General features: G+C 40.0%; 2 protein-coding genes across 5 annotated transcripts in view; one reads left to right on the forward strand and one right to left on the reverse strand.

Annotated features, from left to right (window-relative positions):
- dapp1 (dual adaptor of phosphotyrosine and 3-phosphoinositides) overlaps nucleotides 1-18053 on the forward strand; it is an 86906-nt gene extending 68853 nt beyond the window's left edge. For both annotated transcript variants that reach the window (XM_072256477.1, XM_072256478.1), the window contains exons 4-9: nucleotides 1612-1742; nucleotides 5129-5176; nucleotides 7713-7775; nucleotides 12915-13000; nucleotides 13732-13819; nucleotides 15401-18053. In XM_072256477.1, the coding sequence (XP_072112578.1) occupies nucleotides 1612-1742; nucleotides 5129-5176; nucleotides 7713-7775; nucleotides 12915-13000; nucleotides 13732-13819; nucleotides 15401-15430 (446 nt within the window). In that variant the 3' untranslated portion in view covers nucleotides 15431-18053. The remainder of the gene's footprint in view (nucleotides 1-1611; nucleotides 1743-5128; nucleotides 5177-7712; nucleotides 7776-12914; nucleotides 13001-13731; nucleotides 13820-15400) is intronic.
- Nucleotides 13731-24911, reverse strand: part of lamtor3 (late endosomal/lysosomal adaptor, MAPK and MTOR activator 3) — a 34968-nt gene continuing 23787 nt past the window's right edge. For all 3 annotated transcript variants that reach the window (XM_072256479.1, XM_072256481.1, XM_072256480.1), the window contains exons 6-7: nucleotides 21262-21325; nucleotides 13731-18835 (exon numbers count right to left, since the gene is read on the reverse strand). In XM_072256479.1, the coding sequence (XP_072112580.1) occupies nucleotides 18762-18835; nucleotides 21262-21325 (138 nt within the window). In that variant the 3' untranslated portion in view covers nucleotides 13731-18761. The remainder of the gene's footprint in view (nucleotides 18836-21261; nucleotides 21326-24911) is intronic.

Below are 24911 nucleotides of genomic sequence, written 5' to 3' on the forward strand. Positions count from 1 at the left end.
AGAAGGATAAGCTGGCAGGTGATAGGTGAAACCAGGTGAGGGGTTAAATCTTGAGGGAATGCCTTCACCGTTGTGAATTTTACCAGCTTAAAGAGATAGCTCACTATTAATGTCTTTCAGCAGTTAGGAAATGGTGATAAATAATGACCTTATTGGCTCTATTGTGGCCATCCTTGTAGATGAAATCTCTCATTACAGCATTTATCTTTATCGATTTTAAGAATCCCAGTTACAGTTATTGTAAATGTGCCTTGCTGAACCTGTGATCTGGACGATACGCACAAAATGCTGGAGGAAGTCAATAGGTCAGGTAGCATCTCTGAGGAAACGGTCAGGCATCATCTACAGGGAAATGTCAACTGTGTAATTTTCCCCCCCCTCCCCCCATAGATGCTGCTTTTCTTGCTGAGTTCTTCCAGAATTTTGTGTGTGTTGGTCAAGCTTTACAGCATCTGCAGAATGTCTTAGAAACATAGAAAAACATAGAAAAGATACAGCACAATACAGGCCCTTCGGCCCACAAAGCTGTGCCGAACATGTCCCTACCTTAGAGATTACCTAGGGTTACCCATAGCCCTCTGTTTTTCTAAGCTTCGTGTACCTATCTTGTCTCTGTATTCCAGACTGCTGGATTGAACCCAGTTCCTGTGGAATTTGACCAGTCTGGCAAAACGTTAACTCCCCAAAGCGTGCTTCGGTGTCCACATTCCCAGAATGATTTTTTTTTAAATGAGTGCACCATGATAAATGAAAGGCTGCAAAAGAACTTCAGTGCCTAAGGTTTGGCCAACTTTAGTGACTGATGTTAGCAGTCTCATCGCTATAAGAGATGGGCAGCACAGTGGTACACAGGCAGTCGTTGGAGCCGCCACCTCACAGTACCTGTGGCTCAGGTTCAGTCCTCCCCTTGAATGCAGTCTGTGTGGAGTTTGCAGGTCCTCCTTTTCCCTTCCTCTGGGTGCACCAGTTTCTCCCACATTCCCATTGCGTGAGGATTAACTGGCCGCTGTAAAGTGCCTCTAGTGAGTGGGTGAGTGATAGAGTCTTGGGAGGAGTTGATGTGAACTTGAGGACAAAACGATTAACGCAAATGGGTGATTGATGGTCAGAATAGTGGGGTGAAAGACCTTGTTCCCTGTTGTCTGACTCTAGATTACATTTTGTATTAATTCTGTCGCATTTATTTAAATGTCAACAATTGTATTGTCTAATATTACCACAGAAATGTCCCAAGATAGTTTAAGGTTCACATAAAAGCAGATGTTCTGGAAATAAAAGCAGAACATGTTTGAAAGGCCCAGCAGTCGGGGCCAATGACAAGGAGAGAGGGGGGGGGGGGGGAGATACACTGTTCAGCTCAATAACCGCTCAGCAAATCTGTTCTGTTGCAAGCTTGTCACTCTGAAATGTGAATTGCTTTTCTCTACAAATGCTATCTATGATACTGACTATCTCCAGTACTTTGATACACATTATTCATTAGCTTGGAAACAAAAAGATGTACATGTACAACAATGCACATTTGTGCTTGTGATGTGACTAAATGAGCTGTTGATCTGTTACTTTTCTATTTGGAAAGATGATTGTTTTTATCAAATGTATTTGCTGAAGGAACACTCCTTGTGCTTAAAAGTCCGTATCCGCGGCAAGTGGAAGAGCCCTCCATTTACGAATCAGTCCGGGTTCATACAGCCATGCAGACTGGACGCACGGAGAACGACCTTGTTTCCAAGGCTGCTTCGGTAAGTGCATCGGTGCCTGTTCCTGACTTGGTTGAGAACACAATATGAATTCTTTTCAAAGCTGAAATTTCCTTCTAAAATACATGGGGTGGCAATGTTAAAATGTACAGTTAGATCAAGGAAAAGACCTACATTTCTGTGGCATCCTTGGCAACCTGATGTTCATTCTTGGTATGTAGGTTTTGTTAGTTAAGCCAGCATTTAAGGTTGCTGATCTGGGCAATGTAATCTTTTTCCCTGAAAGTGGCATCACAGGTAGACAGGCTGATGAAAAAGGCATGCTGGCCTTTATCACTCATAGAATAATAGAAGCAATACACACAAAATGCTGGAGGACCTCACCGGAGCTCGAATGCCAGCCTGGCTCGTTAACCAACTCTGCTAACAGTTATATGACTCAACAATATACATCTAGGGTCGGTATGATTTGAGGTTCATCCAAACAGGAATGTTGGGAATTCTGATTTGAGCAAGTGCTGTGTAAATATCGCCCATACAATTATTGGTCACCAAGGAATAACACATCATACGCCAGTATAAAATTATAAAGAAAGTATATTTACCAATTTCATCTTTATCAGTTAATCGAAAAAAGAAAAGTTTTTAAAAAAAAAAAAGGGCCCATTACAGTTAAACCAGTCTAAATGTGCGCATAACCCCATCATTTGAATAGTGGATGGGTGTACACTTTACTTGTGGCACTGAATTCTCATCACCAATCACAGGTTGAACTTCCCTTCTTAGACTCCTTTGTCTCACAAAGCACTTCTTGCATTAACGTCTTCCCTTCGGCTAGGATCCTCCTGGCATCTTCCCTGATCCTCTCCTCTCCTCTTCCCGTCTCCTGCTAAAAGACCACGAACCTGACTATGGTCCTTCAGAAATCTCTCTACCCAGCTCTCTCTAGAACCTCCTCTCCATCCCACCACCCTGATTAGCTGACACAATGTTCCGATGTTGGACAACATGGCTCCTTATCCTTAGCTGAAACCAAAACATTCTCACCAGCAGGATATGCTGCTTTTACAGAAAATTGTTAAAATAAAGTACCTCACAGCATAGCAGTAGAAATCTTAACCAGGGCATTACATATGGAAAAGAGTAAACATTTGACTTTTTGGGATGTTTTGACTGCTTACACTTTTCCATAAATGCAGCCTGGCCTGCTGAGTTCCTCCAGCATTTTGTGTTTATTGCTTTGATTTCCAGCATCTGCAAATTTTCTCATATTTACAGAATAACAGAAGTTGGGATATCATGTTGCAATCCTACAAGACATTGATGAGACCTCTAGGGTCTGAGTTAGAGAGAGAAACTGAGAAGTCTAGGACTTTATTCCTTGGAGCACAGGTGTATACAATAATGAGGTGTGTAGATAGGGTGAATGCACACAATCTTTTTTCCCCAGGGTTGGGGAATCAAGAACTAGAGAGTTAAGATAAAAGGGGAAAGATCTAAAGGAAATCTTGGGACCAACTTCTTCACCCAGAGCTGGGTCTATATGTTGCATGAGCTGCCAGCGTAAGTTGGTTGAGGTAAGTACAGTAACAATATTTAAAATACACTTGGTCAGGTACAAAAATAGGAAAGGGTTAGAGCACAGTCTCCCAACCTGGGGTCCACATGCCCTTTACTTAATGGTATTGGTCCATGGCATAAAAAGGTTGGGAACCCTTGATTTAGAGGGATATGAGCCGAATGCAGGTGTGGGATTAGCTTAAAAAGGAATTTTGACTGGTATGGACTAGTTAGGCTGATGACCCTGTTCCCATATGTATGACTGTGTAGAGGGCAGTGAGGATGACCGTGTGTTGTTGGCCTGGAATTGTCTCTTCTCCAAGGGATAATACTCACTCGCCTACGGGGGCTTTTGTGGTCCCCACCACTGCTGACTTTGTATTGATTTATTGGCTTAGTTAACTGAATTTAAATTCTCCAGCTGCTATAGTGGGATTTCAGAATATCCTCAGATGTTAGTTGGGTCTTTTGATTCCCAGTGCGGTAAGTCATACACTGATGGGTTGGGTTTTCTTTCCAGCTTCATATCGTGTCTAATGCCGTGTTCTAAGGGATACTCGAAGCTTGTGATTGGCACCACAGAAATACAAATTATTTTGTATCAATGCTTTGGTGTCTACAAGAAGTAATTTCTTACTGTTTTTAAAAAAAAAAATGCTGACTATAGTAGATGTCAAATGGAACAGGTTAAACTCATTTCCCACAGCAGAATGTACAGTAAGATTGTTTCCTGAATCTAGTTCTGCCATTTCACTTTTTCCCCCTACACTAGAGCCGTATATATAATATAGACTGTAGAATACGATGCTTGTGACAACCATTTTGCCACTTTAAAGTAATCTCATCTGACTGCACATGGTCTGTATTCTAATATCCTTCCTTTACCTGTCCATGTGCCTGTCAGCCCCTTAAATGTTGCTGTCATAACTGCTTCCAGCACCTTCCCTGGCAATGCATTTCAGGCACCCCCTTCCATTCCCTCTCCTTGTCTCTCTACAGCTTCTTTCACAAATCCCAATCATCTCCCCTCTGTTTCTGTCAGTAACCCATTACTAAGGAGAATCTTATAGTGGCTATATAATCGAGAACAAATAGCAAGCTGCTGGAGAATGTCCAGACCACACCAATTCTTGTGTGGTTAAATAACTCTCAGATCTTTGGGATGTGGGAGGGAACAGGAGCACCCGGGGAAACACGTGTGGTCACAGGAAGAGTATGCAAACGCCACACAGTCCGTGCAGTCGGTCTGGATCAAACCCAAGTTGTTAAAGCTGGGGAATGACAGAACTGCACTTCACCTTGAGGACAAGAGGCAGAAAGTGGACCTTGGTGAGCCCAGCTGCAAACCCACTGAGGAAAAGGCAAAATCTGAGGTTGTTTCTCTGGAACAAGGGTTTACAAAATTATGAGAAGCCTGGATAGTGCATGTGACAAGTACATGTTCCCTATAGCAAAGAAGTTGGTAACTGGGGAGCGTAGATTTAAATCTATTGATCAAAGGATGAGGTGGGTTGAGGAAGTACACATATTCAACACGCAGTGGGCTCTGGAACTACTGCAGAACTAGAATTTCATTGTCTGAAGGGTGTGGCAGACAGACACTCGCCATGTTTTACAAGTACTCCATGAACCGGGACCTGCCCAGGTCGCAGTCCAAGAGCTGGGAAATGGCATCAATCAAAGCCCATTTTGGGCTAGTCTGAATGTGATGAGCTGAATGGCTGTCTCCTGTGCTGTTTCCCTTGCCTGTCCATCAATGTTTGTAACACAGCTACCCACCTACACCCCACACTAAACCCCCACAACTGTCCTCAGTCTCTACCACCCCAAGCAATTCAGTTACCCACCATGTTCTTTTCAATTTTCAGCTGGGCACCAAAGAAGGCTATCTTACAAAACAAGGAGGCAGAGTAAAGGTAAGAACCGATGTGTGGCTGGTGCACAATTACAGAAAGGTGCTACATTTTATGAAAAGTGTTGAAGTGCTGACAAGGCCCATAGTTATGCAGCATAGATGGTGGTGTGGCCCTTTGACCCACACCACCTACTGTATCTATCTGCACTGCTCCCATTTACCTGCAGTCAGGCCACCTTGGTGATTCACGTACAAGGGTACAACTTATTTACTAGGGATGTGTGGAAGCAAAGGAGATGTTGGAGTTGTTCTCCTTGCAGCTGAGGATAAAGAGTATTATCCAACTAGAGGTTTCCACTAACTCCAGTTTGATAGATTTGAAGGGTTATGACCAAATGTGGGCAAATGGATATCTTGGTCAGCATGGATGAGTTGGGCAGAAGGGCCCGATTTTGCTGTGTTACTCTATTTTCACTGGCATAAAGGTAATTTAATCATTGACTAAAGTAATTGGTGAAGCATGCATGCATGTGTGATTTGCAATACACATCTGAAATGATGGTTATGGGGTGGAAGCCTTGACCTAAACTCTGAACTCTCAAAAGACAATTAGATTTAAACAAAGCATGTTTACAGAGCTGTGGGTAACTATGTTCCTTCAATGAGTACCTTGATTAATGATTAAGTGCCAGGATTTCTATATTCGTTCATATTTCCTGATCTGGGTGTTGGTGTCAAGGTCTTCATTTCTAGCTTCTCCTTGAACTTCTTTGGAAATGTACAATTGAATGGATTTTGAGAAGCTATAATGGTTAGATTTTATTGAATATTTAACGACAGTCTGCATTCCAATGTACTTAAGTTAATTATTTCAAGCTCCTTAAAAGGTTAGATAAAGGGTAAACAGGTATATTTTTAGTACATTACAGCCAGGTATTGGACCCTTGCAATAGCTGAAGGTTGAGGAAGTATGGATTGCTCTTCAGCAAAGTGAAACAGAACCAGTGGCACAGATTTAATGTGATTGGGATCTGTCTGGGCTGCTGAGTGTAAATTTATGAGGAGCCATTTAAAAAGGTGCTTGCAAGGGATTTAAAAGGAGAAAAAAAAATGAAGGGCAAAGATCTGTAGAGTGTGTCAAACAGGCTTCCTTTGGAAAAACCAGCACAAGCTCAAGAGACAGAATTGGTCACTCACAATGTTGACTGCAGTTCTGACACTCCCGAGAACAGAACACCATGGTTAAGTCAAAGCACTCCTACTGTGGATACAGCCATGACTGTTCATAATAACCTTATAAAAATCTCTCGCCATTCCTGCACGCTCCCAAGTCTATCTGTAAATGTACTGTACTGTTAAAGCATCACAATGATGTAATAGTTCAATAATCCCAAAACTTAGTAAAAAGAGGGAAATACTGGAAATACACATTAGACGAGGTAGCATGTGGAGAAAAGCAGTTAATATTAAATTAAGTGGTTGACCTTCCATCATTAGCCTGAAGCAATGACTGACTTTTTTCTATTTCTATGTAAGCTGCACGACTGCTAAATATTCCTAGCATTTTGTTTTAATTTCACATTTTCAACATCTGTAGCATTTTGCTTTTGCATCTCTATTTACTAATCTGAAATCATGAGTTAAACTTATTAAATAAATCAGGAAATAAACTGACATCAGTAGTGATTAAAACAACTAAAAACAAAATGGTTCACTTGAGGGAAGTTTTTCCTGATTAACTTTGGATGAAAGGAATGACTGAAATGGGCTAGTAAGCTAATCTATAATACTGCATTGCATGAACTGCAGTGGTGCAAGAAGATGCCATAGAATCACCTTCTCAAAAGAATATGACTGCTTTATTGATGCTTGGATCCAGCGAATGAATATACTGGAGCAAAAAAGATGAATGTTTTTTATCAGAGTATTTCAGGCAGGTGTTGCCTGAATAAGGCATTGGTCTGGCAGGCTGGCCAATTACTAATAGCAATTTTAAATTCATAATTGAAAAGCAAAATATTGCAAATGTTGAAACTATTTTTAAAAATAAATCAGAAAATGCTGAAAAATACTCAAAGGTCAGGCAGCATCTGTGGAGGCGAAGAGAGATGTTTCAGAACAATGACACTGGAAGAAAAAGAGAAATCAGATTGTTGTAACAATCTGCTGGAAGAACTCGGCTGGTCGAGTTCTGTAGAAGAAAGGAATTGTTGACATTTCAAGCTTAAACACATCAGTTCCAGATACTGGGTTTCAAACCATCAACAATTATTTTTCTCTGTGTCTGGAAGCAGAATCTTGACCTGAACCATCAATAATTCTTTCACACTACCACCACAGATGCTGCTTGACCCACTGTTCCTATTGTTTTCTGCTCCAGGTTCCAGCAACTGAAGTTTCTGTATCTCTATTTAAATTGGGATGAAAGATCATGGTCATGAAACATTAACTCCACCTGTCTCTCCACAGATGCTGTCTGACCTGTCAAATATTTACATTTTTAGTACTCATTGTACCTCATGCATTGCTCAGTCACCATGAAGCATAGTGCGTGGTTTTATTCTGAACAATTAATGTACAATTTCTTATCTCTCCAGACTTGGAAAACCAGATGGTTTATTTTACATAGGAATGAACTGAAGTATTTCAAAGACAAAATGGTAAGTTTTTAAGTCAACTGCATTTGAGTAGCTTAATTAATATTTTAAAAATAAAATATCTGCTGCCTGAGTTCAATGCTCTGTCCCTGACACCAGCTGCCCCCTGCTGGCACAGTCTTCCATTGCACCTATTCCAGTGAGTGTGACTACCTTCTCCTGGCAGTGATTATTGAGCTTGTCTATGTGATGCTGCAGGCTGGACAAATTACCCTAATACAGCTGTTGTTGGAACTTAGGAGAACCAAACTCTGACTTTGTTCCATTCACGTGAACGGTTCTGGTCACTACACTAAAGGATGTATTAACAATGGAGAGAGTGCAGAGGGGGCTTAGTAGGATGTTGCCTGGGAAAAAAGGGATGCAATTAAAAGGAGAGATTTGGCAGGCTGGGTTTATTCTCATTAGGAGGAAGTAAGAGGCTGATAGGTGACCTTGGAGAGGATTATATTATGAAGGGCAACGATAGGATAGTCAGTCTTTTTCCCGGGGCAGAGGAGTCTGGGAGGAGAAGACACAGGTTTAGGGTGGCAGGGGGTGGGGATTTAAAGAGTTAAGTGGTAAAACTTTCACACACAGGTAGTGAAAATATGGAAAGAGCTGCCTTTTATTTGGCCGATACAATACTTGAACAAGTATTTAAATAGAAAAGATGTAAAGGGATACAGGCTTAATGCAGACAAATGAGATTAGTGTGGATGAGTATTGTCATCAGCGTGGACTGGGTGGGATGAAAGTGTATGATACTATGATTGTAAAGCAGAGTGGGGTGGACATTCTGGTTCCTTGGGCATGTAATCTACAGTGCAACTGAGCAAAGAGCAGAAAGGATCAATAGGGTGTGCAAGCTGTGACTCTCTTCTCCCATGTGAGGAAACCAAACCGAAAACCATACATACTAAGTAATTGAAACAATAGGAAATTTGGAAGTAATTTCTGTACTCTTCACTGGTTTTGTCAGGGTGAATAGTAGTTGATGGTTTGGAAGAGGAGGTTTGAGAGAGTGCTGATTGGTGAGAATACAAGAGCCTTGGTGGAGGACAAACCAGGTGTCAGAATGGCTTGCTTCTCTGCTGTAGGGTCCTCATATGGACTTGAAGGAGCACCTCACAGCTTTATGAAGTAATGTTCAATGGGAACTTACCCTGAACTGGGCCCTTCCCAGTTGTCTCTTAAATGTAAGAATTTATTGAGGCAAATGTAACACATAGAACTGTCACAGTGAACACTTCTTTATAGCTGCATGGTCAATTAACAATATGTATTTATATTAACATAGGAATGATGCAAATATTTAATGGGTGACTGTTGTGGGTAAAAAGTATGAAAGATGTGTTTTATCCAACAATTAGCACTTAAACGACTAGTCTCTATTGTATCCAAGTATGAAGGCAATTTGTCAACCAACACACAGGTAAATATAAAAGCATTCCATTCAGCACCTTTCACAACCTCAAAACATCACAAAGTACTTTGCAACCAACTCTAACTGTAGTCACAGTTGTAACATGGCAACATCAGCATCCTGTTTGTATACAGCAGACTGATTATGAGGGGCATTGATGAGAAGGATGGTAACAGTCCTTTCCCCAGGGTAGGCAAGTCCAAAACTAGGGCGTATAGATTTGGTGTGAGAGGAAAATATTTAATAGGGACCTGAGAAGCAACTTTTTTTTACTTAGAGAGTGGTAAGTATAGGGAATGAGCTGTCCAGAGATGGTAGTTGAGGCAGGTACAATTGTATCATTTAAGAAGCATTTGGATGAGTGCATGGAGGGTTGGGCTTTAAGACATATGGGCCGAATGCAGGAAAGTGAGAATAGCTGGGTGGACACTGTGGTCAGCATGAACTTGTTGGGTCAATGATCAGTATCCATGCTGAATTGCGGTACAACTCTATCTTAGTTAGGAGTTAAAGTTGGTTTTAACCCCCTAACTAACTTCTATGAGTGCTGCCTGGTGGTGTAGTGGCATCAGCACTAGACTTTAAGGCTGGTCCTGGGTTCGAGTCCAGCCAGCTCTTTGCTCTCTAGTTACCGTAACTAGAGAGAAGGTTCTTAGGGAAACTGAAAGGTCTGAAGGTAGATAAGTCATCTGGACCAGATGGTCTACACTCCAGAGTTTGAAAGAGGTGGCTGAAGAGATCATGGAGGCATTAGTAATGATCTTTCAAAAATCACCAGTTTATGAAATGGTTCCAGAAGACTGGAAAATTGCAAATATAACTCCACTCTTCAAGAAGGGAGAGAGGCAGAAGAAAGGAAATTATAGGCCAGTTAGTCTGACCTCAGTGGCTGGGAAGATGTTGGAGTGGATTGTTAAGGATGTGGTTTCAGGGTACTTGGAGGCACATGATACAATAGGCCGTAGTCACCATGGTTTCCTCAGCGGAAAATCTTGCCTGACAAATCTGTTGGAATTCTTTGAAGAAATAATAAGGATAGACAAAGGAGAATTGGTTGATTTTGTGTACAAGGTGCCGCATATGAGGCTGCTTAACAAGCTACGAGACCATGGTATTAGAACATAGAACATAGAATAATACAGCACAGTACAGGCCCTTCAGCCCACAATGTTGTGCCGACCCTCAAACCCTGCCTCCCATATAAGCCCCCACCTTAGATTCCTCCATATACCTGTCTAGTAGTCTCTTAAACTTCACTAGTGTATCTGCCTCCACCACTGACTCAGGCAGTGCATTCCACGCATCAACCACTCTCTGAGTAAAAAACCTTCCTCTAATATCCCCCTTGAACTTCCCACCCCTTACCTTAAAGCCATGTCCTCTTGTATTGAGCAGTGGTGCCCTGGGGAAGAGGTGCTGGCTATCCACTCTATCTGTTCCTCTTATTATCTTGTACACCTCTATCCTGTCTCCTCTCATCCTCCTTCTCTCCAAAGAGTAAAGCCCTAGCTCCCTTAATCTCTGATCATAATGCATGCTTTCTAAACCAGGCAGCATCCTGGTAAATCTCCTCTGTACCCTTTCCAATGCTTCCACATCCTTCCTATAGTGAGGTGACCAGAACTGGACACAATACTCCAAGTGTGGCCTAACCAGAGTTTTATAGAGCTGCATCATTACATCGCGACTCTTAAATTCTATCCCTCGACTTATGAAAGCTAACACCCCATAAGCTTTCTTAACTACCCTATCCACCTGTGAGGCAACTTTCAGGGATCTGTGGACATGTACCCCGAGATCCCTCTGCTCCTCCACACTACCAAGTATCCTGCCATTTACTTTGTACTCTGCCTTGGGGTTTGTTCTTCCAAAGTGTACCACCTCACACTTCTCTGGGTTGAATTCCATCTGCCACTTCTCAGCCCACTTCTGCATCCTATCAATGTCTCTCTGCAATCTTTGACAATCCTCTACACTATCTACAACACCACCAACCTACAGGAAAGATTCTAGCATGGATAAAGCAGAGGCTGATTGGCAGGAGGGAAAGAGTGGGAATAAACAGAGCCTTTTCTGGTTGGCTGCTGGTGACTAGTGGTGTTCCACAGGGGTTTGTGTTGGGACCAATTCTTTTTACGTTTTATGTCAATGATTTGGATGATGGAATTGATGGCTTTGTTGCAATGTTTGCAGATGGTATGAAGATAGGTGGAGGGGCAAGTAGTTTTGAGAAAGTAGAGAGACTACAGAAGGACATATTAGGAGATTGGGCAAAAAAATGGAATAGTGTCGGGAATTGTATGGTCATGCACTTTGGTAGAAGTGAAAGGGTTGACTTTTCTCAATGGAAAGAAAATATCTTTTAAAAAACTGAGGTGCAAAGGGGCTTGGGAGTCCTTGTGCAGGATTCCCTGAAGGTTAATTTGCAGGTTGTGTCTGTGGTGAGGAAGGCAAATGCAATGTTAGAATTCACTTTAAAAGGATTAGCATATAAAAGCAAGGATGTAATGTTGAGACTTTATAAAGCACTGGTGAGGCCTCACTTGGAGTATTGTGAGCAGTTTTGGGCTCCTTGTCTTAGAAAGGATGTGCTGAAACTAGCGAAGTTTCAAAGGAGGTTCATGAAAAGGATTCCAGGATTGAATGGCTTGTCATATGAAGAGTGCTAAATGGCTTTGGGCCTGTATTCGTTGGGATTCAGAAGAATGAGGATTGATGTCATTGAAACCTATCGAAGGGTGAAAGGCCTTGATGGAGTGAATGTGGAGAGGATGTTTCCTGTGGTGGGAGAGTCTAACACTAGAGGACACAGCCTCAAAAGAGAGGCATCTTTTTAGAACTGGGATGAGATGGGACTTTAGCCAGAGAGGGTGAACCTGTGGGATTCTTTGCCACAGGCAGCTGTGGAGGCCAAGTCTTTATGTATATTTAAGGCAGAGGTTGATAGATTCTTGATTGGTCAGGGCATGAAGGGATACAGGAAGAAGGTAAAAGATTGGGGCTGAGAGGAAGATTGGATCAGCCATGATAAAATGGTGGAGGAGACTCAAGTGGCCTAATTCTGCTCCTATATCTTATGTTCTTAAGGTCTTTCCATCCATGCTCGGTTGAGCATTGTGCTGGCAATGGACTTGTTTTTAAAAAAAAGACAAATGGCAAGGTTGTCACCAAAGCGCCACAAGATGCAGAGAGGAATAACAACAGCTTCAAAGAGCTGTTTGAAAGCAGAACTAAATAGTTCTTCAAAGTACTAAATGGGATCTTGCATTTTACCCCTTGAGAAATATCAGCACTGATACTAATGGCCTTGAAAAACGTGTGTTTTTTTCCCCCCAGTAGTTTCAGTATAACAATCTAGGTGGATACCAGTGGAACCCTATTTTTAATTTTGAATTGGTTATCAGAAGTTAAAGCTGTTTTGACTACCTCTCTTTATTGGCAGCAAATCAATTACAGAATTGTACATGCCCAAACCACTTCCTCTGGGTGGCTTATTCCATAAACTAAACACACTCTGGGTGGGAAAAAGTTGCTCCTCAGGTCCCTTTTATAGAATTGCTTAATTAATCAGAATTATGCTCAGCACAATGTTTTGAGGCAGAGGAGCAATATTTTAAACTGTTGCTCAGACCTCCCATGCTCCTCCCTGCAGTCACAGACTGTATCATCTGTAATTGTTAACAATCTTGTATGCTTTCAATCTCAGTGATAAATTAAGTAAAATGTTTCCTTTACAGTCTACAGAACCAATCAAGACGTTAGATCTAACTGAATGTACTGGGGTACAATTTGACTATTCACAGGAGAGGATTAATTGTTTCTGGTAAGAAATAAAATAGCATGGCTTTAAATAAAAATGGCTTGGTGGGGAATGATTCAGTTCCACATTTTCTTAAAGAAATATGGCCGGATGTAAAACCAGTGGAATGAAATGTGTGTCTAATCCACTCAGACAGTTTATGTACAATACCTTAAAGATTACTAAATGCTGCTGCCAGTTGTTCCATTGGGTATGCAGTGGTGAACATCTAAGTTAACTTGAAATAGTTTGACAGCACCACGTTTTATAGACTGAAATTATTTTGAATTGAATCCAAGGAAACTTTGTTGTTCATTGTAAACCTTCATGTTTAGATTACAACAATCAAATGTTCAAACAGACCTCTTAGTTTCAGGAATCTGGGTTCAAGCCTGACCCTGGGTGCAGTCTTGCATGTTCTCCCTGGGCTGCTCTATTGATATGCTGATAAGTTAATTGGCTACTGCAAAATTACCTCCTTTACAGGTTAGTGGTCAAAGAATCTAAGATTCAGGACTCAAAATTATTTAACGTCATTTCCAGTACGTAAGTGTAAAGGAGAACGAAATAATTGTTACTCTGGATCTGATGCAGCAGCATATATATTAAAAAAAAACAATAAATATAAATACATAGTTTGATTTTAAGTGTGGTTGATGAGCAATGAGTATAAGTTGGATGGAATGGGACTGAATGTCGGGGTCTAACATGAGCCAAATACCTTCTGTCATAATGAGTATATCGTCTCTTGACAGCTTAGTATTTCCTGAAAGAACGTATTATATGTGTACAAAGACAGGGATTGAAGCTGATGAATGGATCAAGTTAATACGGTGGAAACTGGTAAGTATCTACCTTAAAATAAGTGACTAGAGTTTGTAATAAGGGAAACAGTGTACTGTTTAGTAAGTTAAAGTGGAATTACTGTGGTAGGCATTGCATTACCACTCCTATTTGCTCCTCACAAGGAGAACATCACTTGCCTCAGCAAGATCTGTGCAGGAACCAGAAGTCGTTCATTGCTGTAAATGCTTTCCCCAAATCCACTGTAAAAGCTGAATCATTTTTGGGGGGATATAGAGCATAACTGCTTTCCACTGATGTTACCTCCTCTCCCCCCCCCCCCCCGGATAAGATGGGCAGTAGGAAACATAAATATACCATCTGGCTCTTCAAGCCTGTTCTATTATTTGGCAATCATGTCAGGAACTCCACAACTCTGGCTAAACAATTCCAAAGATTCTTCATCTCAGAGTGTAGAAATTTCTTATTTCACTCCTAGCTGGCCTATCACTGAGACCACTTTCTTTTCCTGACCCCTACTAGATTTCTCAGCTAGGGGAAATATCCTCTGGATATAGTCAAACCCTAGTAAAGTTTCAATGTGATCTCCTCCTCTACACCAGTCAGCCTGGGTTAACATTAATTGGATCATTGTAACAGTAAATTACCCTGCATGTTAACTCCTCTGTTAGCTGTGCTATTGTGTTCAAAATGGAGACACGAGCCTGCAGATGGTGGAAATCTGGAGTAACACACCAAGGAGCTGGAGGCAGCATTGATGAAGGAAAAAGGACAGTCGGGCATTTTGGGTGCTGATGGCAGGTCTTGACCTGAATGTGGACTGTTCATTTTCCTCCATTGATGCTGCCTGAGCTACTGAGTGAACATAGAAATTTACTGGCCCTTCGGCCCACAATGTTGTACTGACCATGTAATCTACCCTAGAGACTGCTTAGAGTTTCCATAGCGCATAGCCCTCTATTTTTCTAAGCTCCATGTACTTACCTAAGAGGCTCTTAAGACCCTATTGTATTCGCTTCCACTGCCAGCAGTGCATTCCACGCACCCATCACTTTCTGTGTGGAAAAACTTACCCCTGACATCCCCTCAGTACCTATTTCCAAGCACCTTAAAACTATGCCTCCTAGTGTTAGCTATTTCAGCCCTGGGAAAAAGCCTCTGGCTATCCACATGATCAATGCCCCCTCATCATCTTATACACATCTATCAGGTCTCCTTTCATCCTCCTCCAGGGAGTAAAGGCCAAGCACACTCAGTCTATTCTCATAAGGTATACCCTCCAATCCAGGCAACATCCTTGTAAATTTCCTCTGCACTCTCTCCATAGTCTCCACATCCTTCATGTATGAGTAAGAGTTCTTGCAGCTCTTTTGTGTGTTTCTCTGTTTGTTGTTTTTAATACTTGAAGCTGATCCTTGGCATGATTTTTCACGGGATTAATTCTCCTACCTCCCTTCAAATATATCTGTCCTTATTTGGTCAAATCAGTCCAGCACGGACACCAGCTGCCCTGCCAGCTGAGGGACAACTTGAGAGTAGAGGAGAGCAAATGAGTTTATTGCTGTGCAGAGGTGGTCAGCAATTCTGCTACAACTAATGTGTTTCTTCTTCCTATTCCAGTCTCAAATGAAGAAAGCTGCGAAAACTTAAACCAGCAAGAATTTCCTCCAGAACAGAGGCAGCTTTTAATGAACTTCACTTAAAAGTGTAGATTCAGAAGAAATTCTAAAACTTGCTATAGTTTTATTTTCATGAAGTTACACCAAGATCCTTTGCCCATCAAAAACATTTGGTCCCTTTACTGGAGCAATAGAATTCAACAGCAGGTGGTAAACTTGGAACCTACATTTATGCGTTTTTCTGTATTACAAAAAGGATGCAATAACTTTGGGGAAAGATAATATAAACGGGACCTTGTACCTCACAAGCTCTGGCGAAATGGAAATTACAACAATAGCTGTGCTTTATAGTGGTTAAGCAGGATGAGTGCATGGAGAAAACTTGTGTAAAGCATAAGCAAAATGTTATACCTGTAAAGTTATGTAGATATCATTGGTTAACCAAGAGAAAGGATGAAATAGTGGGTTACTCAGCAATAACTGTCTTTCACCTTTGCAGAGTCAGCTTGATCAATGTTTAATTTAAATTATTTAATCATCAACCCAGTTGCTGGTTTTGCATAATGTTAAGAATGTGCTTAAGAGAAGTTTTTAACATATTACAATTAATACAGGTGAAACCCTCTTGTTTTGCATGCTGTGGTTTTGAATCCAGCCACGTTAGTTTGCAGACTGACCACTAGGATAGCTGTACTAGAATTTTAGATTAGTAAAATTTGAGATATGAAATAAAAATTTGCTCTTATGGAATTTTTCTCTTCATACCATATACCCACACACAGGACTGAACCAGTTTATTGATCAAACATGGGTGTAATTGCATAACATGAGCATGTTGGGCCAGAAGGGCCTGTTACTGTGAATTATCTCTAAATAAGTAAATAAAATTGGCAAAGTTTCTGATTGATTGTAAATAAGGGCCTGGGGTCAAACAATATCAAAAGCTGATTACAAAGTATCATAGCACATTGTGAAGTCCATTGACTTATTGCCAAACTCTGTCCTGACTTATCTGGACTATTGGATGTGACTCCCTTTTATACCAAACACTTGTTTTTATATGCTATACTGTAGTGATTTTCCAGGGAAGCCAGTGCAAAATTTCCATGATGCTGACCCCCTGTCTGGATCTGGCCACACGGGCTGGACTTTTTACACTCCAGACTAACAAACAAGCAAGCAGTACTGCTGAATTATTGGAGTTTCAGCACACCCACCCATGTTAAAACTATCAATATGGTTTACGTTCCTTTAAAGGCAAAAGCAAGAGAGCAGGACAGAACGTTTCCTTTTGAATTAAGGCAGTTTGCAAGTTTAAAACTGAACTTTGGGTTAAGCTCCAGTAAGTCTGAAAAAGAATGACAATAATCCTGTTAACTCAAACTAAGTGACACAGGAATAATTAAAAAAAATTACTACATGTTGATAGAATGAAAAATTAAACTAAACTTTAATATAAACACTTTTGCTATCAAATTAATTTCACAGCTAATAAAGACCTTACTGGAAAGTCACAAATGCAGCACGTATACAAGCCTTTCGCCCATCAAGTCCACCCCTCCCATAGTACAGTACTGAACTAGCTAGCCCTAATTTTCCTGCAATCAGCCCATATTACTCCAAGCCCTGCCCCTTCATGTACCCATCCAAGTGCTCTTAAATGATAATGCCACCACCATTTCCTCTGACAGCTCAGTCCATCTGTACTCCCACCCTCCACATGGTAGCATATCACTTCAGAGCACAAAAAACAAGGTTTTTTTTCCTACAACAGCAACATTATTTTTCTTTTGCACATTATGATATGAGATACTCGAAAAGGTTCTGAAGACAAGTTGATAAGAACTTGGAGGAACTCAGGCAGCATCTATGGAAAAAGAGTACATCAACTGCTTACTCTTTTCCATAGATGGTGCCCGACGAGTTCCTCCAGCATTTTGTGCGCATTGCTTGGATTTCCAGCATCTGCAGATTTTCTCTTGTCTGTGATTGGTATAAACTTTATTCTTCACACTCAGGTCCCAGATCAGGTCTGTCTATAGTTTTTGTTTCAGTATGCAAATCAAAACATCTTTAACTTTTCTTTTAAAAAAACAAATCAGTCACACTACACATTTTAAAAAATTAGACCATCTTAACATGACAAGGTTTCACTAAACTTTAAAATCCCAGAAATGTGTCTGTTAGAGATGATCACCACCTGAATGAAAACCCTTTCCATTAAATGAAGTCTTCTGTAGTTTTAACTCAATAGAGCAGATGTTTTACAAACTCAGAATGAACCCAAAGAACTTCAAAGTTAATGACATGAGTGCTGTTAACAGAAGGAATCCGCAGTCAACATGTAGCCATCAAAGATGAAATCAAAGGAAATTTAAACAGAACTGTTAATGTCACAAACCTGAAATAAAAACAAAATATGGGAAACTCTCAGCAGATTAGGCAACTGAGGTGGAAACAGGTGCTAAGTGTTTCAGGTTCAGAAACATTCATCGGGCCTCAGATGAATATCAGAACTGAAAGACAGAACCAGCTACTGCCTAGCTGAGTCTAGTCATAGTCATAGGAAAGTACAGCACAGAAACAGGCCTTTTGGCCCATCTAGTCCTCTCACGTCAATGGCCCCCACCCCCAAACACTTTGAGACAGAGAAATCTCCACTAACACAAAAATGCATCTTTAAAATGAGATTAACTAACAAAATTTTCAAATAAATCAGATTATAAATACATTATAAATATACTGGCTTATTTCAAAGTGCTGTACACGTTAACAGAAACAAGCTGGACAGATCTGATGACTTTGTTTAATTCAAAACTGTATTGGACTCTGGTTTCCTACAGACTGTAATTCTGGATTTAATAACGAAATCTCAATCAGAAAAGAACAAGTTTGAAATTATATCAACAGTTTTAAATGACTGAGACCTTCACTTTGTACATTAAATCTAGAAAAACAAATGCAATTTATATACCATAATAACTTAAATTCAGCCTTGGTTCTCTCTTCCCTACACTGTGCCTCCAAAAATAAGCCAATGCATCATGACAATCAGAGACTAGGAGCAGTATTAACTTTCACAAATGATATTTTATATACAAATTGATTGGGAGCACCTTAAGGAAATCAGAACTCTGACCACTGGCACAGCTGTTAAGCAAAGGAATAGCCAATCTAAGAAATACTGTTGATGTTGCAGGAAAGCCATGCACAATCCAAGTCTCAATTTCAGCAGCATTAACTCGACAAGTTACCTTTTTAAGATATCATAATGTACAAATTTTGTAAATTATGCTGCCTAACAACTTGCCAGTAAGTTCACAATGTTCAAGGCAGTGGGTGTATTTTCTGGAGTCTGCAGTTCATGAAACTTCCACAGCTTGGCGCAGCTCTTCAAACAATGGGGCCAGCTCCTTCTCCAAACTGACGATTAATCCTTTAAGACAGAACACAACAATTTAACGGTGGCTAATTATTTTACAGTCACACATCTACACATTGAAAAATCCATTTGACCCTCCAATCCACTTTACAACTTCCCATCCATCCCCTTGTCCTTCACATTGATTTTTTTCTCTTTGAACCAAACCCTTAGTGTCTTTTTTTAAAGATGAATAGAGTACGAAGATAAACATCCAGAGGTCCTCACTACCACAAATCTGACTGTTCTAACATCATTTTCACCAAGATCAAGTAGCTGAGTATCACCAGTTTCTCAGAGTTGACCCCACAGCAGGTGAGCTCTACCATAGACTCACTAACTTCATCTGTTTCAGTAGACAGAAGCACGCAACCCCCTTTCCCCTCTCTCCCCTCCCCCGGGGTTATTACACCTCCACTCACCCCCAATGAATACAACGAACTAAAGCAAAAGTCATAAAGTTGATAAGACACAACATTTTAAAATAGGCTAAAGAAAATCAACCATTAGCAAGCGGGTGACAAAAGTTACAAAATATTGGAAAATGAGGTGTTAAGGCTGAATGTTAAACTACACGAAATGGAACAGAAATGGCCAAGTGCACTTGGCAGGGCACACAATTGGAGGTCACGTAACAAAAAATACTGCATTGGAAATAATATATTGTAGAAGCAATAAATAAGCTTAAAATGACTAAAATAAACTCGTGTTATTTGTCTTCCCCCTCAGCTGTACTAAAAATATATTTTAACAGCATAAAAAAGGTGAACCTAAGCCATGCAAGGACAATACCAATGAAACTGGACATTATACTTCTTTATAAAGGATAGAAATGTTTTAAGGATATAAATATTTATTATCACCAGTCTGATTCTACTTGTGTTTTGTTTTTCATTTAATCCAATAAAACCCTTTGTCATTTGAAACGATCCAGTGAAAGCATTACATAAAGCATCAATGCCCAGAATATTTTGTTTCCTTAACTATTACTTATTTTTTATTTCGAGATGCAGTACGTACCAGGCCCTTCCAACCCTCTGAGCCGTGCACCCAGCAACCCCCAATTTAAGCCTAGCCTAATCACAGGACTAGTTACCAATTAACCTACTAACTGGTACATCTTCGGACTGTTTGAGGAAACTGCAGCACCCAGAGGAAACCCACACATTTCACTAGGAGGACATACAAACTCCTTAAAGAAGACACCAGGACTGAACTCTGAAATCGGAAGCCCTGAGCTATAATAGCGTTGCACTAACTGCTACGCTACTGTGGTGCCCGTTATCATAACTCCCAGTCTCTGTCACTGTTTATCAGCTGACCACCTCAGCAGATGCATCTTAGGAAGCAACACCTCTCAAATAAAATATAAAACAGAACATGAAAGAGGAAGTTCAACTCAACCGATTTAAACATCTACTGCAACTTTTCTTTGTCTGTCCATCGATTTTCGATATTGACTGAGGCCTGGGCAAGGTTGTATGGAAGACTGGCAGTTGGCCATGCTGCAAGTCTCCCCTCTCCACACCACCGATGTTGTCCAAGGGAAGGGCACTAGGACCCATGCAGCTTGGCACTGGTGTCGTCACAGAGCAATGTGTGGTTAAGTGCCTTGCTCAAGGACACAACACGTTGCCTCGGCTGGGGCTCGAACTAGCGACCTTCAGAACACTAGACCGATGCCTTAACCACTTGGCCACGCACCACACTGCAACCTTTATGTTTGTCCATATATACAAATTTTATTAAGAAAAAACATCCACATTGAACCTTAGGATGAAATCTAAATCATTCTGCCAAAGTACTGTTCACCATCACTATCATTTATTTCTATGGCTCACAAGTGCTCTTCAGTTGTATCCCCTTTCACAGTTGCGTCTTTCATAAAAATGTCATAAATCTCAGCAATAAACCCACTGTAACTATAGAGAAAAAGAAATACAAGGCATGTAGGCCATATCATAACACTTGTATGTAAGGAAGGACTTTTCTCGATTCCACTAAAAGTACCTTGCATGTATGACAGGCAATTATGCCCACAGCAAATGCAAGATTTTGGAATCTGGAACTATAAACAACTGCTGGAAGAATGCAATGGGTCAGGTGAAGCATCTCAAACTGAAACATCAACTGTCTAATTCCCTCCAGATACTGCCGGACTTGTTGAGTTCCTCCAGCAGTTTGTTTTTTCTATGTCTATAGCATAATTTTCTTTCTCAATAAATCCAGCAGGTTTATATAAAGTCTGTTAATCTGCCCTCTCATAAAATATTCTGTGGAGCAGCAGTCTGTGGTTAGGAAACTAAAACAACCCTTGTACTAAGTAGAAACTGAATATACTTTGGACTGATGTAGCAAGATGTACAGCTAACATTCTAGGTGTCATCACAGCACAACAAACAAAACCACTGAACCTTATCACAGTAATGTGTATAACGTACCTGTGTTAGCATCACTGTTGGCTATGAAGCTAACCACCAAAGGCAACCGATTAAACTGCACAACCTAAAAAGCAAAGGGGAATGTTTCAAAATCAACAATCAGGTGGACAAAACATAGGATAACTAGGCTTGAGGAACTGGCTGAACACTAATAATGCATGCCAACGGTCAGTAGGTGAAAACAGAAAGTGTGCATGTGTTCTTTAGGTTAAAGTGACCAACTTTCCAGCTCTGGACCTCAAATAGAAAGCAACACAGAACTGCATCGAGGAATACAGCATCACAATTCAGCTTTTCAGCTCAGTAATTTTTTCACAAACCATTAAATGAGATCATGGCTTATATTCATCTCTATTCCATGACCCTTCCAGATTGCTTTATGGCCTTTTATGCTTTTATTTAACCAAATTTATATTGATCTGAAATTTAAAATCTACATACACAAATTGGCCGCTATTAGGTACACCTGTATACCTGCTCATTAATGCAAATATCTAATCAGCCAATCAACTTAATACCTAAAAGCATGCAACATTGTCAAACGGATCAGGTTTTGTTCAGACCAAACATCGCAACAGGTAAAAAACATGATCTAAGTGACTCTGATTGTAGAATGATTGTGGTACCAACTGAAGTGGTTGAATATCTCAGAAACTGCTGATGTCATGGGATTTTCATGCACAATAGTCTCTAGAGTTTCAAAGAATAGTATGAAAAACAAAAATAAGACATTCAGTGAGCGGCAGTTTTGTAGGCAAAACTCCTTGTTAATGAGAGAGGGCAGAGGAGAATGGCCAGGCTGGTTCAAGCCGAGAGGAAGGCAACAGGAATTCAAATAACTAGCATTCCAGCAGTGGTGTGTAGAAGAGAACATCTGAACGCACATGTCAGAATTTGAAATGGATGGAGTACACAGCAGAAGACCACGACGTGCATACAGTGCCACTTCATTAGGTGGAGGAGGTACCTAATAAAGTAGCCACTGAGCTAATGTTCTATTATAGATCTAAGAAGGTTCTCCTGCACAACTTACTGGTCCTAATTTAATATAGAAATATCTGCTTTTCCTAAGAGAAAATAAAACTTTATTAAATGTGTAACCTTTGCAGAGAGAGGAGCAGGAAGATGATAGATACAAAATTAGAAAGCAACACAACCTGCATGTGTACAACCATCCTCATATAGAATAGATTAAGTTACTGTTTCTGCTACTAATTTGTACTAAGTACCATTTTGAACCTGTGCCATAAATTTCTATCATTCAGCATTTCAAGTATAGGCAGCATGGTAGCATAGTGGCTAGTGTAAATCTTTACAGCGCCAGCGACCCAAGTTCAATTCCTGCTCCTGACTGTTCTCCCCGTGACTGTAAGAGTTTCCGCTGGATGCTCTGGTTTCCTCCCACATTCCAAAAATGTACATAGGTCACTTGGGTGTAACAGGGCAGCACGGGCTCATTGGGCTGGAAGGGCCTGTTACCATGCTGTTTGTCTAAATAAAAAAAAATTATTTAACAAATGCAGGGCTGGACAGCCCTGTTGGCAGCTAATGGAGTAACATTGTTTTAGATTGCTCCTACCCTATTTATTTTATTGTCTCCTACCAGTTTTATTTTTTGAAACCTTATTATACGGCAAAAACCGGAATTTTCTGAGGAGTTTCAACAACTTAACGGCAAATTGGATACAATCCAACAAACTTTAACTGTGCATGAGAACCGAATTCAGGAAAATACTGCAAAGCTGGTGACACTTGAAGAGGATGTTGAAGATACAATTAAACTCTGCAAAAAGTTATCCTTATCCAATGACAAAATGATGAAAAGGATTTTCAATCTAGGAAATAGAAACAGGAGAAATAATTTGCGAATTTTGGGTCTTGAAGAATCAATTGAAGCCGCTGACCCTACAAAGTTCTTTGCAAACTTCCTGAAACAACTATTCCCTGTTTTATTCACTTCTGAGCCGAAGCTCGACCGAGCATATCGCTCGCCGACTTCGAAGCCATTGTCGTCAGCAGCGAGACCCAAGTCGGTCATTCTAAGTTTTCATGAATTTCGTATTAAGAACCTTTTAATTGGCCATACCTGTCGACAAGGAATGATCGCTTTCCATGGTTATAAGGTCAGATTTGTGGAGGACTATTTGCCTAAAGTTATGGCTGATCGTATGAAATATAAAGAATTTATGTCGGAACTTTACAATAAAGGATTTAAACCATCTCTTCGGTTTCCTGCTCATCTGAGCACTGTTTTGAAGAACAGATTGCAAACAAAAGAGTTTCTGAAGGCTGAAGTCTAAAACTTATATTTCTTATTTGATCAATTTTTTCTTCTGTTAATATGAACTTGAAATAAGGTTTCAATAAGCTTACGTTTTGGCTGTTCATATATGGTTTTCTGTTTTTTTTGATACTTTTTTATTATATCCCTTTTTGAGACTTTATTTTAATACAGCTTTCTTTGAATTTGTTTAAATTGATCCTTTTATATTTTTGAATACTGAGTTATTTTTCTTTTTATGTTGTGTCTTGGTAGGGACAAATTGACCTTGAAGGACCGGAATTTCTGTCAACAGGATTTTTTGGGGAGGGAACTTTTTAGTTGTTAGCTTGCTGACGGGCCTATTGGTCAGCCTTCTGGCTTTGGGTGGGGGAGGGGCTGGGGCCTATTTCTCTCTGGGAGCTGTGTTGGGTTGATTATATGATTATCTGTTTCACTACCTTACCTTATGGTTTGCTTTCTAGTTTTAATAATTTATGGCCAGATCTTTTAACTACATGATGATTTGTATTTAAAATGGTTCGAAATATTAACTTATTTACAAACCCCATTTCCAGATAAGTTAGGATATTTTCCAAAATGCAATAAAAACAAAAATCTGTGATATGTTAATTCACGTGAACCTTTATTTAACTGACAAAAGTACAACGAAAAGATTTTCAATAGTTTTACTGACCAACTTAATTGTATTTTGTAAATATACACAAATTTAGAATTTGATGGCTGCAACACACTCAACAAAAGTTGGGACAGAGTTTGAATATAAAGAGATTGCTATTTCTGACCACTCTCCTGTACTTCTATCTTTAAATCTTCCTGGTCCCATCCCTATGAGTAGATTTTGGTGACTTAATTTAACTCTGTTATCTGATGAGGACTTTTTAAAATTTATGGAGAATCAAATTACTCTTTTTTTTGAAGAAAATACGTTGGAAGAGACGTCTAGCCTTATTATATAGGATAATTTTAAAGCATATATCCAGGGTCAAATTAGTTTTTTACACTGCAAACATCATTAAAAAAAAGTTAACAAAGAGAGAAACGAACTAGCTAATCAGTTAAAAACAACTGGACCATAAATATGCTTCGGTACCTGATCCTGAAACATATAAAAGACGTATTGGAACCAAAACTAAATATGATCTTCTTTTAACGTATCCAATTGAAAGCCAGCTTTTAAAAGATAGAAGTCAATTTTATATTCACGTGGATAAAACTGGTAAGCTACTGGCTAATCAATTGAAGCCATTTATAGCCAAGTGGCAAATTAAAGAAATACATCAAATTAATGGGGACATGACAACTGACCACTTTGAAATTAATGACACTTTTAGGGAACTTTATTCCCAATTGTATAGTTCTGATTCTG

The sequence above is a fragment of the Mobula birostris genome, chromosome 4, assembly GCF_030028105.1.
Source record: "Mobula birostris isolate sMobBir1 chromosome 4, sMobBir1.hap1, whole genome shotgun sequence".
NCBI classification, from domain to species: Eukaryota; Metazoa; Chordata; class Chondrichthyes; order Myliobatiformes; family Myliobatidae; genus Mobula; species Mobula birostris.